This window comes from Cynocephalus volans, chromosome 12, assembly GCF_027409185.1.
Source record: "Cynocephalus volans isolate mCynVol1 chromosome 12, mCynVol1.pri, whole genome shotgun sequence".
NCBI classification, from domain to species: domain Eukaryota; kingdom Metazoa; phylum Chordata; class Mammalia; order Dermoptera; family Cynocephalidae; genus Cynocephalus; species Cynocephalus volans.
Genome location: NC_084471.1, coordinates 67530839 through 67545181, shown reverse-complemented (window position 1 = coordinate 67545181; position 14343 = coordinate 67530839). Strand labels below are relative to the sequence as shown.

The window sequence follows — 14343 nt, the reverse complement described above, 5'->3', positions numbered from 1 at the left end:
GGCTTACAAAGGGAGTCTCTGTGTCTTAGTACATTTTCAGTTGCTTATAACAGAATGCCTGAAACTGAGTAATTTATAAAGAAAAGAGGTTTATTTCTTACAGTACTGGAAGCTGGAAAGCCCAGGGTTGAGGGGCTGTATCTGGCAAGGGTCTTCTTACTGGTGGAAACTCTCTGCAGAGTCCCAAGGCATCACAGGGCATTACCTGGCAAGGGGGCTAAATATGGTAACTCAAGTCTCTCTTCCTCTTCTTATAAAGTGACCAGTCCCATTCCCATGATAACCCATTAACCCATTCACCCATGAATGGATCATGACCTCATGACCCAATAACCTCTTAAAGGCTCCAGCTCTCAGTACTACCCCATTAGGGATTAAGTCTCAACATGAGTTTCAGAGGGGACAAACATTCAAACCACAGTACTTTGAAATCACCTTTTTTCTGGAAACTTTCTAAGGTGCTGAGACTCTGGTCCCACAGAGACCAGGGCTCTTCTGCTCAGGGTTAGGCAACAGACAAGATGACCTTTTCTTATCTTTCCATGAGGGGTTGACTGGCTGGATGAATCAGAAATTCCTCAGCCCAGGGATCACCTTTATTAGAGATTGTGAAAAGACAGAAGTGACACATGCAGATTTCAGAGGCATCAGATGTGTAGGGATGTGGGCAGATCAAAGGTGGCTGAGGCCTGGAAGGAGGGGCTCTCATCTGTCTCTGACAGCAGCTTACTGTGTCACCTCAGGCCCTGGTGACCACCTCTGCTGTTAGTTCTTGGGTTAAGAACTGTTCTTGCCTTTATGGATTGGTAGACTAAGCCAGGAACATTGCCCTTTGAAACCAGAGCTCTACAACAAAAGATGGATGAAACCACTTTAAGCTGGGACTTGCAAATAAATGTGTTGCTGGTTAAACCAGGTCTCTTTTGCCCTAGAAGATTAGCTTTTGAGAAATTCATAGACATCATGTGGGAAAAAGTGTGGGGATAAATTCCATGCTGGGTTTAAAAAAAAAGTTAAGCAGGTGTCTTATTGCAGGACTTTTTAGATCTATTAATATGCTTAGGGCTAGAGGATTTTTAGGTCAGTGAAGTTACTCTGTATGATACTGAGTATCATACCAAGAGTGAACCCTAATGTAAACTGTGGACTTTGGATGATAAGCTTCTTGAAAGAATAGTTTATACCTAGTAATACTAACAGCAACCATTTATGGAGCATTTACTATGTGTGAGGCTCTGAACTAAATAATTCCCATAGTTATTTCATTCAATTTTATTCTTATGACAACCTTATGAGGTACCTACTATTATTAATTCCTTTTTACAGGTAAGGAAACTGAGGCTTATGGAGCAGAAGTACCCTACCCAAGTCACAGAGTAAATGGCAGAGTACTCCTGACTCAGAGTCCATCTGACACCCAAGGTGTTAACTTCTCTATCAATCTCTACCGGAAAAAATCCCAGCTCTTAGCAGACATAAAAGGGCTCTTCTGATATGGCTGCTGCCTGCCTCCCCAACTCTGTGTGCCACTGCACACTCCCTCTCTGCCTGCCGAGCCTCCTGCAGCCCTCCACTTCACACTCCGGCAATAGCAACCTGTTTTTGTCATGCTACTGCCTCTGGCTACAAAGCCCACTTCTTCCTCTTGCCCACCTGGTAAACTTCTATCCATCCTCTGAAACCTCTACACATATTTCTTCCTCTGTAAGCCTTCCCTGACCTCCCTGAAGTTCTTCACTCTCCTCTATGTGCCTCTGTATCTTCTCTTGTTGCTGATATCTTACCATATTGCAGTTACGTTTTTTTGGTTATGTCTCCATTAAGGGCATGGACCAGGTTTCTTCATTACCATATCCCCAGCACTTATATATGCCAGGCACATGATAGATACTTCATAAATTTTCATTGAACTGACCTCTTCACTGGCATCAAGAGTATGTTCCTGAGACTGGTTATTCTACCTACCAGTTCTCCCTTGGGAAACAAAAAATAAACTGGTGTTATAGTTTATAAGATGGGCTCTTTAAGGTTTGGATCTTGTGAACTGCTTTACCAGCAGCTACATACCACTTTCAGTGAGCTAATTAAGTCACGTTTTTGAACCAAAAGGACAGAGGACAAGCTTCTGTTTCCACTAACATTTAATAAGCATCGACTTTGTGCCAGGAATTGCACAAGACATTCTCATGGTGTCTTATTTTAGCCCGACAACAATCTGGGGGTATTATTCTGCCTATGTTATAGCTAAAGAAGTGAGGCCCAAAAGGGTTGAGAGCTTTCCTCATGATCATGAGTTAGTTGCAGAGTCTGAATCTGAATTCAGAGTTAGTGACTTGAAGTCTAGGACTCTTCCAGACCCACAGGGGCCCTGTCAACACACAGAACCTGAGCCCCAACCTGAATGTGTGTTAGCCTCATGCTTGCTTTTGCCTCCTATTGCATTCTGACAGCATCATCTCAGCCTGGGGACCTATGAGAAATCTCTGAGCACACGGATGCTTTGGAAACAAAGTGGTGTGTGTAAGAGAGATGGCTCCATACTTAAATACACACACACACACACACACACACACACACACGTTCCATTGAGCAGGACTGAAGCCATGTTGGGACCTAAAACCACCTGGGCTGTGGGAAAACTTTAAAAAGACACAGGTTTTTGTTTTTGTTTTTTTTTCTCCTTTTCTTCCTATCCCTTGACTTTCTTATCTTGCTCACTGAATAGAAGGCTGTCAAAAGCTAATCAGTACCTTGCAAAACTACAGTTCTTCTATGAGACTTGGAGAATTCCAAGAAGTGATCAAGGCCAGATGTCTGGAAGCTGACCATGGGCACCAGCAAGGACAGCTAGAGCCCTGCAAAGCTGCACAGAGACTGCAAGAAACCTGACTCCCTCCACATCCCACTCCCTCAACCCCTTCTTTAAAAACCCCTCAGTAAACCTAAGTCTTTGAGATGGTTTTAGTCTGGCCATTCTCCTTCTGGTTTATTGGAGAGATGGGTTATCCTAACATTTCTCCTCAGGTCACCAATATTCCTGAATAAAAGCTGACTTCCTATTCCACAAACATTTGACTTTGGGTCACTTTTTTGTTTGGGGCAGGCAGCCAGATTTGTATTCAGTAGCAAGATTTTGGCAACCCAAACCAGGAGAAGAGTGCCCTGGGGTAACAAACTTTGGTGAGCCAAACCAGGGTTTTGTTTGGGGTGGGCAGGCAGACTTGTGTTCAGTAACATATACATATACATACACATCCAGACTCAACTCAGTGGAAACTTTACTAAGGACTGAGAGAACGTGGATTATTACTTTAAAGAGGAATCTACTTTGGGGCTTTTTCTCAGGGAACAGGGACAGCCATACTCAAGCCCTAGGCTTTCTAGAACCAGCCTTCTACTGCTGCCTCTTGACCAGTTTTAAATCTTGCCACCAGGCAAGTATTGGCTCTTCCTCCCTGCTGATAACCTGAATGTTCTCCAAGATCACACATTCATTGGACCAGTGGCCTTAGAAAAGCATGACTTAGAGGCTGCATCCACCAGGGAGGGGGGGTAGAGATGAATCCTGAGCATGAGAAGTCCAGTGGAGGTGACGATGGGATCCTCCACTTTGCGTAGGGTCTCTTTCATTCAGATCTAAAGATATTTTGGGGTTCTATGGAGCAGAGCAGATCTTGGATGTCCCATATTCCCATTCATTGACCCCTCCGTATGCAGAAGAGATGTGGCCTGAGATGAAGATTGACTTAGACAAGAGAAGCAGCCTGGCTCTGCATGGTTTTATGAGTTTATTGATGAGACACGGGAAGCAGGGAAGTGAGGCCTGAACAAAGACTAGAACTCACAAAATGAGAGAATGAATCTCTTAGATGATAGAACCAGCCTCAAGAAGTACTCCCAGCTATATAATGTGCAGTGACCATGCAAGCTATAACCTACCTATAGCCAGGCGCTTCACTCAGCTCATGTTGCTCTAACAGGAGACAGTTCTTGCAGGTCTATCAGTAGACCTGAAACCTCATGTACCCAGGGAGCACATGGCCAAATACCTACCTAAGCCAAGTGTGGAAGGGACAGCAGGAGGATTGGGGTTACTCTTGAGAACTTCCTCTGCAAGGGGGCCATGTGGCAGAAAAAGGGTCAATTCTTCATTAGGAAGGGGAGGTTGTGTTAAGAGGTCTCTTTGTGTGGAGGCAGAGGATGAGCAAGACGGCTCCAGCCTTAGCATTCTGATTCTATATCAAGAAGGACTAAGGCAGAGAAGTCAAGGAGATGTCAGTGGCAAAGAAAAAGCAAGAAGGAGATAATGACAAATGAGACAGAGGGGTTTTCTAGAGAAGGGAGTCCAGAGAATTCCAGGGCAAGGCAGACTGCTGGGAAACAAGCTGTTTTTCACGTTATCGCGTGGATTTCTTGGTGGGTGAGTTCAGAGCTGAGGTCTTCCCTGGGGAGTCCTTGAATTCACTTGCACTCCCCAGCCTGGTTTTGGCCTCCCCATGGGGGCTGCAGTTCCCACTGCCAGTGACACAGCCCCCAGACAGTATGCCATAGCCCCCACCAACAGAGCTGGGCCAGTAGCCACAGGTGCTGGCACTGCTGAACCCAAAGCCGGCCCCTGAGCCCGCAGTCCCGGCTGTGGAGCTGCTGATGACCGCTGTGAAAGATGGAGGGAGGAGGGATCAGTGTGTGTTCAAGGACAGGGGTGACCCTAAGTCCCCTCCAAACTCCTACCCTCAGCTAGCTTAAATGTCTCCCTCTTAAGGAAACACTTCACATCAACTGTAAACTTGGGTTTAGTGACACGTGCTCAATTCCTAAGCAGCTCAAGCACCAGCACAGTTCAGATCCCACAGGATCCTCAAATTAGACACATTGTCATTTTTTTGAACTAACAGATGAAGCAAAGTCTTTCCGCAAGGGTCAGATGATGCCTAAGCCTCAGATAAACCAACAAGTTCTTGCATTTAACTTTAGAAAACATTCTTAATTTTTGTCAAAGAATTTCCTGAGTACTTGAATTAGGTAAGTTTTTGCTGATCCCACCCTTAGAAGAAGACTAAGCTGAACCCTGTGGGGCCAGCATTAAAACTGATCTGCACAGTGTGTGTGCACAGGTCTGTATTTCAGTGAGGAAGTGTGACCTTCCTGCTCATGGTTTCCTTCATGCAGGAAGGCTGGGGTGGGGGTAGCAGAAGAGGGGATGGGACTGAGAGTTTCCTCCCAGCATGAGTGAGACTTCTGGGGAAGGGGCCAGTGTGCAATGTCAGAATGTGATGGAGAGATGAATCCACCAGGGAAGAAGCAGCTGAATGGGAAGCTGCCGGTCTCAGAAAGGGAAGCTGGTATATGACAATGGTGATCTACCAGGCAGAGCCCAGGCTGTTACCGGGGGTCCCAGCAGTAGGCACCCACTCGCTCTGTGTTTGGTGATGGACTAAAACTATTCTCTCAGAGGCGTGAAATACTCACAAATGCTCACAGAGTTGGTGTATTCTCCAGACATCCTGCACAGAGAGAAAAGGACAGGTCTCTGTCATTTAGAATCCCAGAGTTACCCTCACCAGGGCCTGAATGCTGGCCCATAAATCATCAGCCAGGATAGCTCAGTCTCCACGAGCCCCTGCAGCTGGCCAGAGGGCACAACTGCACATGTGTGACTCTGAGCACCTCCCTCTCCCCCTCAATCTACTCTTCCCCTTAGGGCTGGGGACTCCCATGACCTTGGAGCCCTAACACTGTCACCACTCCTAGGATCTCTCCTGCTGGGTTTCTCTTAAACCCATTTTTTTACACTTGAGAAGCTACTGCCTGAATAAATACATGTATGGAAATATTAGGACCAAGAGTTGCTACTGATGAACTAACAGTACAATTTTAGGACTAGTAACTTCTGTCTTTGTCTCAGTTATAAAACAGTGCTAGATTAGAACAGTTTTTCAAACATCAGTGCTTCATTCCAATTGTTGCCATGACCATGTACAACCTACATTGTTATATATTCAATATTTTTCATTGATTCTGCCTTTTGTAACAAAAATGCTTTTCTCTTAAAAGGAAGTTTTATAACACCTGGGTAAATAGAAAACCAGTATTACCTAACCAAATAAGAAAAAAAAAAAAAAAGTAGCAGTAAAAATAAGTAAAATGAAAATAAAGCAATTAAAATTTTTGGCTAGATATTGTCTGTGCACAGACTCTGAACCCGGGATCTATGTCTACTTATTAATAGGCATACTTGCAGGTGTCTGAGAGGTGTTAAAGACACAATAGAACTAAGCTGAGACTTTCTCTGAAGAGTCAAAAGAGAATTGCTGTCACATTATCTGACTGGATGCTGTTTAAGGCTATGTTTGTAGGTGAACTAAGAAGCATCTCCAACCCCTCCAGCAGCCTGCCCCCTCACACTCTGGGAAACTCTGAGCGGGAGGATTGCAAAGGTTCTTCCAACCCCTCCATCCCTCACCTGCATTCCTCGCCCTCCAGCAGCTTGCGGTAGGTGGCGATCTCTATGTCCAGGGCCAGCTTCAGGCTCAGGAGCTCCTGGTGCTCCCGCAGCATCCGGGCCAGCTCCTCCTTGGCCTGGTGCAAGGCGCCCTCCAGCTCATCCAGCTTGGCCCGGGCGTCCTTCAGGGCATTGTCCCCCCGCTGCTCGGCGTCAGCAATGGCCGTCTCCAGACTGGAGCACTGAGGGTTAGCAAGCAGCATTTGCCCCTGAGTCCTACAGCACCCAGACCTCACTTTACCCCCAGTGTGCTCACAGGGGTTGGACCCTCATCTGTCCTGCCCATTTCCTAGAACAGAGACCCAGCCACATTCATGACAGTGGAGTCCTATCAACCGGAGACTGGGAGGCTTGTTATTCTGAGCCCCATGGCTTTATGAAAAGACCTTGCAACAGTTCTGGGCTTCAGATGGGAGCTAAGTGTGGGGAGAGCAGGGACTGCCTTTGAGGAAGGGGCTCTGAGACGGAGGACCAAGAGAAGGAGAAGAGACAGAGGTGCGCTAAGCAGTGCACCTCTTCCTTGGGAGTCAAGAACCCCTAACCCCCTTCACCTGCTTCTTCACACTCTCGATCTCTGAGCGCAGCCTTTGGATGAGACGGGTCAGTTCTGAGATCTCATTCTTGGTGTGTTTGAGGTCATCCCCATGCCGGCCGGCCGCCAGCTGCAGCTCCTGGAACTAGGGGGAGAGAGGGGCCTAAGCAGGGATACTGATTCAGGGCCTGGCTGAGCTCAGTCTGGCACAGAGACTGTGCCTTTGCTTGGGGACCATGGCAGAGTGGGTAGGGGTCTCCAACTTCACCAGGTCTATCAACAGCCTCCCATTCAACCACTTGTTCATTGGACATGTTTGCCTTAAACACAGTTTATCTCACTGATGGTTTGATTTGGCCAGAAGGACTGTCGAATGTCCCATACCCTCCACACTGAAACTTTATATCATACAACTCCACTATGACACTCCTCTACCTATTCAAAGTCAAGGTCAAATCCAAACTTCTAGGATGGCATCAAGGAGCCCATTTCTCACTGCCCCTGCCCAGCACCTATCTCCCCAGCTGTGTCAAACTGTTCCACAGTCCCTCCAAATGTCCCACGTGCGCTCACGTCTCTGAGTCTTTGTGTAAGCATCTCCCTCCACATAGAAAACCCTTCTCCATCCATCCTCCATTTTTCCCTAGCTAGCTCCAACTCAGCCAGTGCAGCCGCTTCCTCTGAGGCCTTTCCTTGTGCCCCGGTTGGGTGCAATTCCGTTCGCATTGCCCCTGGCAAACATGTCCGTAGATCTTGCCACACTGTGCTATGATCATATGTTTCTATGTCTTCTCCATCATATCCAGAATAAAGGGTGGCAGAGACCTTCCATTTTATTTCTGAATTCCCAGCACCTAGCACAGCACTTGGTCGGTGCTCAGAAAAGGTCTGATGAATGAATGAATGAATGAAAGAATGAACAAAAGAGGGAGCTGATGAGTCGTCCATCTGTATTTTCTGACTTCCTTCCCTTGATAGCTTAGCTGGGCCCTCAGCTACTGAAAATCTTGCTGGGCTTGGGGACAAAGAAGGGCTTAGCATGGAGGAACATGCTGTGTGGGTGGCGAAGGTGGATTCAGCTGTACCCCAACACCACTAGCCAGAATTTTGGGTCTTCTAATTTTGTATTATTCCTGCCTCTGCTATCATCCATTAGTCAATAGAGAGAATTCCAGTTCAACCCCAAAATTTGGCTTAAGAGGAACACAAAATAGGTGTGACCTTCAGCATCAAGGCAGTGAACTGCCCTGTCTCTCCCTGGGTGCTCAGCCCCAGATGGCCCCAGATTTGGGATTCCTTGTAAAGATGTCAAGTCCTCTGGAAGGCAGAGGGACTTCTCTCTGCTCCTGGTGTTTAATCTTTGGTGCTAACCCTAGGACAGGTGGCCTTTCACTGCTTCTCTGCAATGCTTTGTGAGCAGGACAGCCTCTCTGCACATGGCTGATACCAAGCAGCCTCTTTCTGAGACAGACATGCTTGAATCCTCCTGCCATTCAGTTCTCAACCCACACAAAGCCCTGAGAGTAAATGCTTCTTACCCATAGTCACCTTGATTTTCTGCCTAAAACAGTTGAATGTGCAGTCAGTCACCTAGATTCAGATCCAGCTCCATCACTTATCAGCTAAATGCCCTTGGCAAGTTACCTGAACTCCCTGAGCCCACATTCTTCATCTTAAAAGGGAAAAAACTAAAATAAGCCCTTATAAGCCTCCATGAATAAAATTCTGCTCAGCAAGAATACTAACTGGAGAAGTGGAGGTATGTCCCAAACAACAAATGGTCCAACAATCATGACTGCGCACACCTGCCTAATTCTTCTGGAAAGTATTGGTCAGGGGTAACAGCCTGGGGTTAAACACTAGCTACTGACCACCCAGAGTGGGCTGTGTAGCATTCCTGACCCTGGCTTGCAACAATAATGTGGAAGGATTTGGGGAATGGGGACTTGAGTTTGAAACTTTATCAGGAAGCCCTGGCCTGTGCTGTCTCCCAGGCACTGAAAGCCTTTCACCTCCCCTCCTGCAGGCCAAATTGCTCTGTCCCAGGCTAGCAAGAAGACAGAAAGAGGATGAGATAAGGTATCCCAAAGTGTGGATTTCCCTTGAGAAAGAGCCTGATAAACAGCAAGGAACAATTAGAAAGTTGCCATCTTGATCCAAGAAACCAAATTATCTAAAGAATCACTTCCCACCCATGACCCATTAAAGGAGTTAAGATCTAAGGACTCAAACTCCCACTTTATCCTTGGCATTGAACTTGAGTGAAAAGGAAGGAGTTACCTGATCCCAGATACTGAAGAGACCCCCTAATTTATTATAATTAATGAGGGAGTTGAGATGCTAACTACTCGTGTTCCCCTCCCCCAGACTCAGTTCAAAACTCTCTGCTTCCGGGAAGCGGCTCCTGACCTGACCCATCTGGTCATAGATCCCTAATCCGGACTCTGTACCACATTCATTGTCACTGTCAGCATCTAAGTGGATCTCAAGGACATGTGTCTTCTCCTCCTTTCAGGAATCTCCCAGTGCCAAGGACAGTGCTGTGCTCCAACAGAGCTGTGGGCCACCACGGTGGATCATGGGGCAGACAAAACAGAGACCGGACCAGAGGCCCCAGCATTCGTGACTCCGGGAAGGCGTGCAGCCTCACCTTGGTCTGGTACAGTGCCTCAGCCTCGGCCTTGCTCTTCAGGGCGATCTCCTCATACTGGGCGCGGACCTCGGCTATGATGCTGTCCAGATCCAGGTTCCTGTTGTTGTCCATGGACAGGATGACAGATGTGTCACTGATGTGGGACTGGATCTGAGCAATCTCCTGCAGGGAAAACAAGGAAGCACAAATGCCTTTTATGACCAGAGGAAGGTGCCAAGGTGATGGCCCCAGACTGTCACAAACAGATGTGAACTGCATTCCCCGAAGCTTGTAAGAACAGAGCTCAGCAGCACAGAGATATTAATACCACACCTAAAAACTGCTGAATGGGTTTGAAGCAACCCAAGAAGAAAACAGCACAAATATCTGACATCTGAGACAGGACAAAAGTGGGAAAGGTAGAGGGAAACAGCCTAGCCACCACACAAGGAATACTAAAGACACAGGAGCCCACAGACACTGGGCCAATGGGCTAAGGATGAAGCCAGATGTTCATGGAGGAGGTAGACAGTGTGTGAGGATTCCCCGCATCCATTCCTGGGGATTCCTGCCCAAAACCCCAGGAAACATCCCAACCAGCAGAAAGAAGCCAGGCAGGAATGAGAAGATGCTTGGCTGAAGTTCAAAGGGAATGCCCCTAAGAACCCATGGCTCCCTGAAGAATGTGGCATCCAGAAGCCAGGTGGGAACTGATATGGAGCCAGGATAGATTGTCACCCCCAGCTTTGATCTACAAAGCTCCCAGCACCCAAATGCTGGAGGTCCCTGGGCTCTTAAAGTTACTTATAAGTAAGTAACTGCTCATCACGTCTGTCCTTCCAGAAGACAGAGCCAGAGGTAGGGCTGGAGGGAGCCTTACCCCCTCGTACAGGCACTTGAAGAACTTGATTTCTCCATCCAGGGCATCCACCTTGGCCTGCAGCTCCACCTTGCTCATGTAAGCTGCATCCACATCCTGGGGAGAACCCAGAGACCCCTGACATCACCTTTCTTCAAACGCAGGAAGGCCTCTCCTATGAACTGACACCCCAGAGCCCAACCCTGTGGCCAGCTGCCCTGGGGAATGAACTCAAGACCCAGGAGGCAAGAACCTGACTTCCAGCCAGGACACACCATAAGCCCTTGGGCTACTTCCTGGTGCCTCTGAAACTCCTTCTGCCTCTGCTTCTCAAGAAGAGGGTTTGAGAGCATTGTCCCCCACATGGCCGGTCATTCAGCAGTCAGAGTGAACTGAGGGCAGCCAAGGCGATTTGCTGGAGACTGGCAGAGTAGGAAGATAAACCTGCAGCCCCCTCTCAAAGCATGTCTGTTCCCCAGCTAAAGTGGACATGAGCTGGAGATCGACTGTTTGGGCTCCTGTTCTTTTTTACCAAAAAATAGGGAGCTGACCAAGTACTATGTGCTAGACAAACATGAAGGTGTCCCAAGGTGTTCTAAGCAGCTAATCTTCCATCTCCTTCCACACTTCCACTCCAGGCCCTTCTGCAGGGAGCAGACCTCAGTCTCCTCTCCACTCTTACCCCCACACCTCACCACTGGGGGACTGAGGGCCGTGCACACACCTCACCTTCTTAAGCACCACAAATTCATTCTCTGCAGTCGTGCGCTTGTTTATTTCCTCTTCATACCTGCAGGAAAAACACCACAGTGAGCAGGGAGTGTGTATCTGTGACTCTGTATGCATTTGCATGTTCTCATTGTGAAATGAGAAAAGAGATGTCCATAATACTTGTCTTTCAACAGGTAATATTACATTATTATCTTTGCAAGTCTGTCCCAACTTACTAAGACTGTTTGGCCAGAGTTGTGGGCAGAGTTTGAAGTAAGCCTCTCTAGAGACTGGTGACTGGATGGTTTGGGGTCTGGATTTTCCTCTGATGTCTGGGGGGTGAGTGGGTTCTTTCTCCTCCCACCCAGCATTCAAATCACAGGAGCTGCCGGCTGTCCCTTCCAGCCAGGATTTTTGTGTCGCCCTTGCTGCCTGACACCCCTTCCAACAATTCCACTTCATCCTGAGGCAGGAGTTCCAAGGAAGCCAGAACTCTGTCCCAGGATAAGAAAGAGCATGGCCTAAATATCCAAGACCTCAGGGACATGAGAGGGGAAGCCCAACTCCAGCTCCTGCCCTACTGGGGGTTTCCTTAGAACTCAGGGGCACGCTGGGTGAGCTTAGGAACTAAGAGGCTGTATGCACAGGGAGCAGGAAGGAGCAGGCCAAGGAGGGGTCTGCCTGCCAGGAAAGCCCTAACTCTGCCTGAGAGGCTGGCTGTAAACTGTCCAGCTCACCTGGTTGCCCACAAAAGACAGAAGCTCTGGTCTTGCCTGGGCAGATGAGCTCAGATGGGTCACCCTGCCCCAGCTCGGTCCCTCTGAGGACAGAGGCAAATGTCCCAGTGCCTGCTGGGAATGCCCAGCTGCAGGAGGAGGGCAGCCTGTGTGCAGTGTCCCTGCTCACCTCTTCTTGTAGTCCTCTACCACATCCTGCATGCTTCTCAGCTCCGAGTCCAGCCTCACCCTGTCCCCAGACAGCGTCTCCAACTGCTTTCGCAGGTTGCTGATGTAACCCTCGTAAATAGGCTCCAGGTTGTTCCTGCAATTGTTCAGGTCCAGCTGCTGCAGCAGGTTCCACTTTGTCTCCAGCACCTGGTTCTGCTGCTCCAGGAACCGCACCTGGAACCCACATCAACAGACACCTGGAACCCACTCCACAGACCCTCAGGCAACAGCGAGAGAGGATGTGAGCTTTCCTTTCTGGATAGAAGCTGTGTTTTCTTGTGCTACGTTAGCTTAAAATGTGCCTCAGTCCTTAAAAAATGCCACTTGTGCCCCTCCCCACCGTGTCCTTCATCTGACTGAGGCTCTCACTAAGATCAGGAGGGGCCCCACATCTTCATTTTCCTCTGCATCTGTCAAGACTTAGGCTGCCCGTCTCCTCCACGCCTATCTCAACCTGCCTGGACCATTGTCTGTGTTCAGCCAGGTCTGTCTCTCCTAGGCAAGTCCTTAGACAGGCAAGCTGGCCAGTGCTGGCCTTCTCACTCCTGGGCCCTCTGCTTGGGGCCTGGTGGACTGGCCTGCAGTCTGCTTACTACCTGTCTCCTTGTTCGTGGCCTCTCCCAGCCCAGCCAGAAGGCAGGTGCTCAGCTGATCTAGGGTGTCCTGCCCTCCTATGTTGCTTTCATGTCTGAGTCTCTATTATCTCAATCAGAGCATTTCCCCAATCTATAAATAGATAATTCCTTTGCTTAAAACCCTCTGGTGTTTCCACATCACCTACAGGGTCAAGTCCAAATTCCTTATTGTACTCTGCACAGTGTGCCCAGCACCGCCTTCCCTCCTCCACCATTCACTCAATACTCTTGCAAACTCAAGCTCTCCCCATTTCCCAGACAAGTGCTATTATGCTGCACGTGCTCTCTCTCCCCAGATCATCTTTTTCCCACCTCCATCTGGAAAACTACTCGTGCTTCCCCGCCCTACTCACTGTCACCCCTGGTGAGCGTCCCCTGTTCCCCTAGGCTCAGGAAGTTTGTATTTCCCAAGACCCTCCTACCACTTGAGCGTGCACCAGCATCACCTGAAGGGCTTGATAAAACACGATTGCTGGCCCCACTCAGGAGTTTCTGGTCCAGTCAATCTGGGGTGAGGCCTGAGAACATACACTTCCAATAAGTGTCCAGGTGCTGCTGCTGCTGGTTTGGGAAACATTTTTTAGACCACGGCTCTCGTGCACCGTGATAGGTCTCTGCCTCGCCTTATAGGATGAGTATATATAGCCCGAGTCTGTCATTTGACAGAGTCTGAGCTGATCCAGGTCCCATGAAAGGAGGAGCTGGGTCCCATGGCTTTCTGGACACTCCAGGCTGTCACAGGCCTCTCTTTGCCTATCACTGTCCTTCTTCTTAACCCAGAAGCCACTTTCTCTGCCTCCTGGACACCTTCACAGACTTAGTTCTCAAGCTGCTCTCCCCACTCTGACCTGCATCCCTCAGCTCTGATGTCCAGGGCTTTGTCCAGTTCCTCCCTGCCCTGTCCTGAGCTGTGTCTGCATCCTAGGAAGGTATCTGCTTTTACTCTGCTTCAGACAAGGAGTCCCAGCAAGGACAGTGAAGGTGAGGGAAGGAAGGGGCTCTGTGCTCAGCTTTCTCTGGGAAGTCCCACCTTGTCAATGAAGGAAGCAAACTTGTTGTTCAGAACCTTGATCTGCTCCCGCTCCTGGGCACGCACTTTCTGGATCTCAGGGTCCAGCTCCACATTGAGGGGGGCCAGGAGGCTCTTGTTGATGGTGACCTGATGGATGCCTCCCGGAAGGCACACGGATGGGCACACGGGCCCCAGGGCCACACTGCCGAACATGCTGCCCGCAAAGCCACTGGCCCGGCTCCGGCCAAACCCGTAGCCCCCTGCTCGCCCGTTTCCACTGGCCGCATTAAAGGAGATGCTCCGGGCACCCCCCAAGCTGTACAGGCTCCGGCTGCTGAAGCCCCCACTGAGCCCTTTGCCACCTGCCCGGTAGGAGGATGAGCTGCCCACCGAGAGCACTGCTGAGCAGCCGCTAAAGCCCCCCTTGGCAGCAGCTCCCGACTTGCAGGTGAATTGGCGGCTCATACTGGAGAGGCCAGAGAGCTGGAATAAGAATCAAACCCTTAGCTGAGA

General features: G+C 49.1%; 1 protein-coding gene across 1 annotated transcript; it reads right to left on the bottom strand.

Annotated features, from left to right (window-relative positions):
- Positions 1-4058: 4058 nt before the first annotated feature.
- On the bottom strand, positions 4059-14295 carry LOC134361293 (keratin, type II cytoskeletal 73). Its single transcript, XM_063076333.1, has 9 exons — positions 13849-14295; positions 12143-12357; positions 11255-11315; positions 10547-10642; positions 9685-9849; positions 7054-7179; positions 6464-6684; positions 5470-5504; positions 4059-4654 (listed from the first exon to the last, which is right to left on the bottom strand). Exons 1-9 carry the CDS (start codon positions 14293-14295, stop codon positions 4398-4400), a joined length of 1623 nt encoding a protein of 540 aa, XP_062932403.1. The 3' UTR covers positions 4059-4397.
- Between the last annotated feature and the right edge of the window lie 48 nt (positions 14296-14343).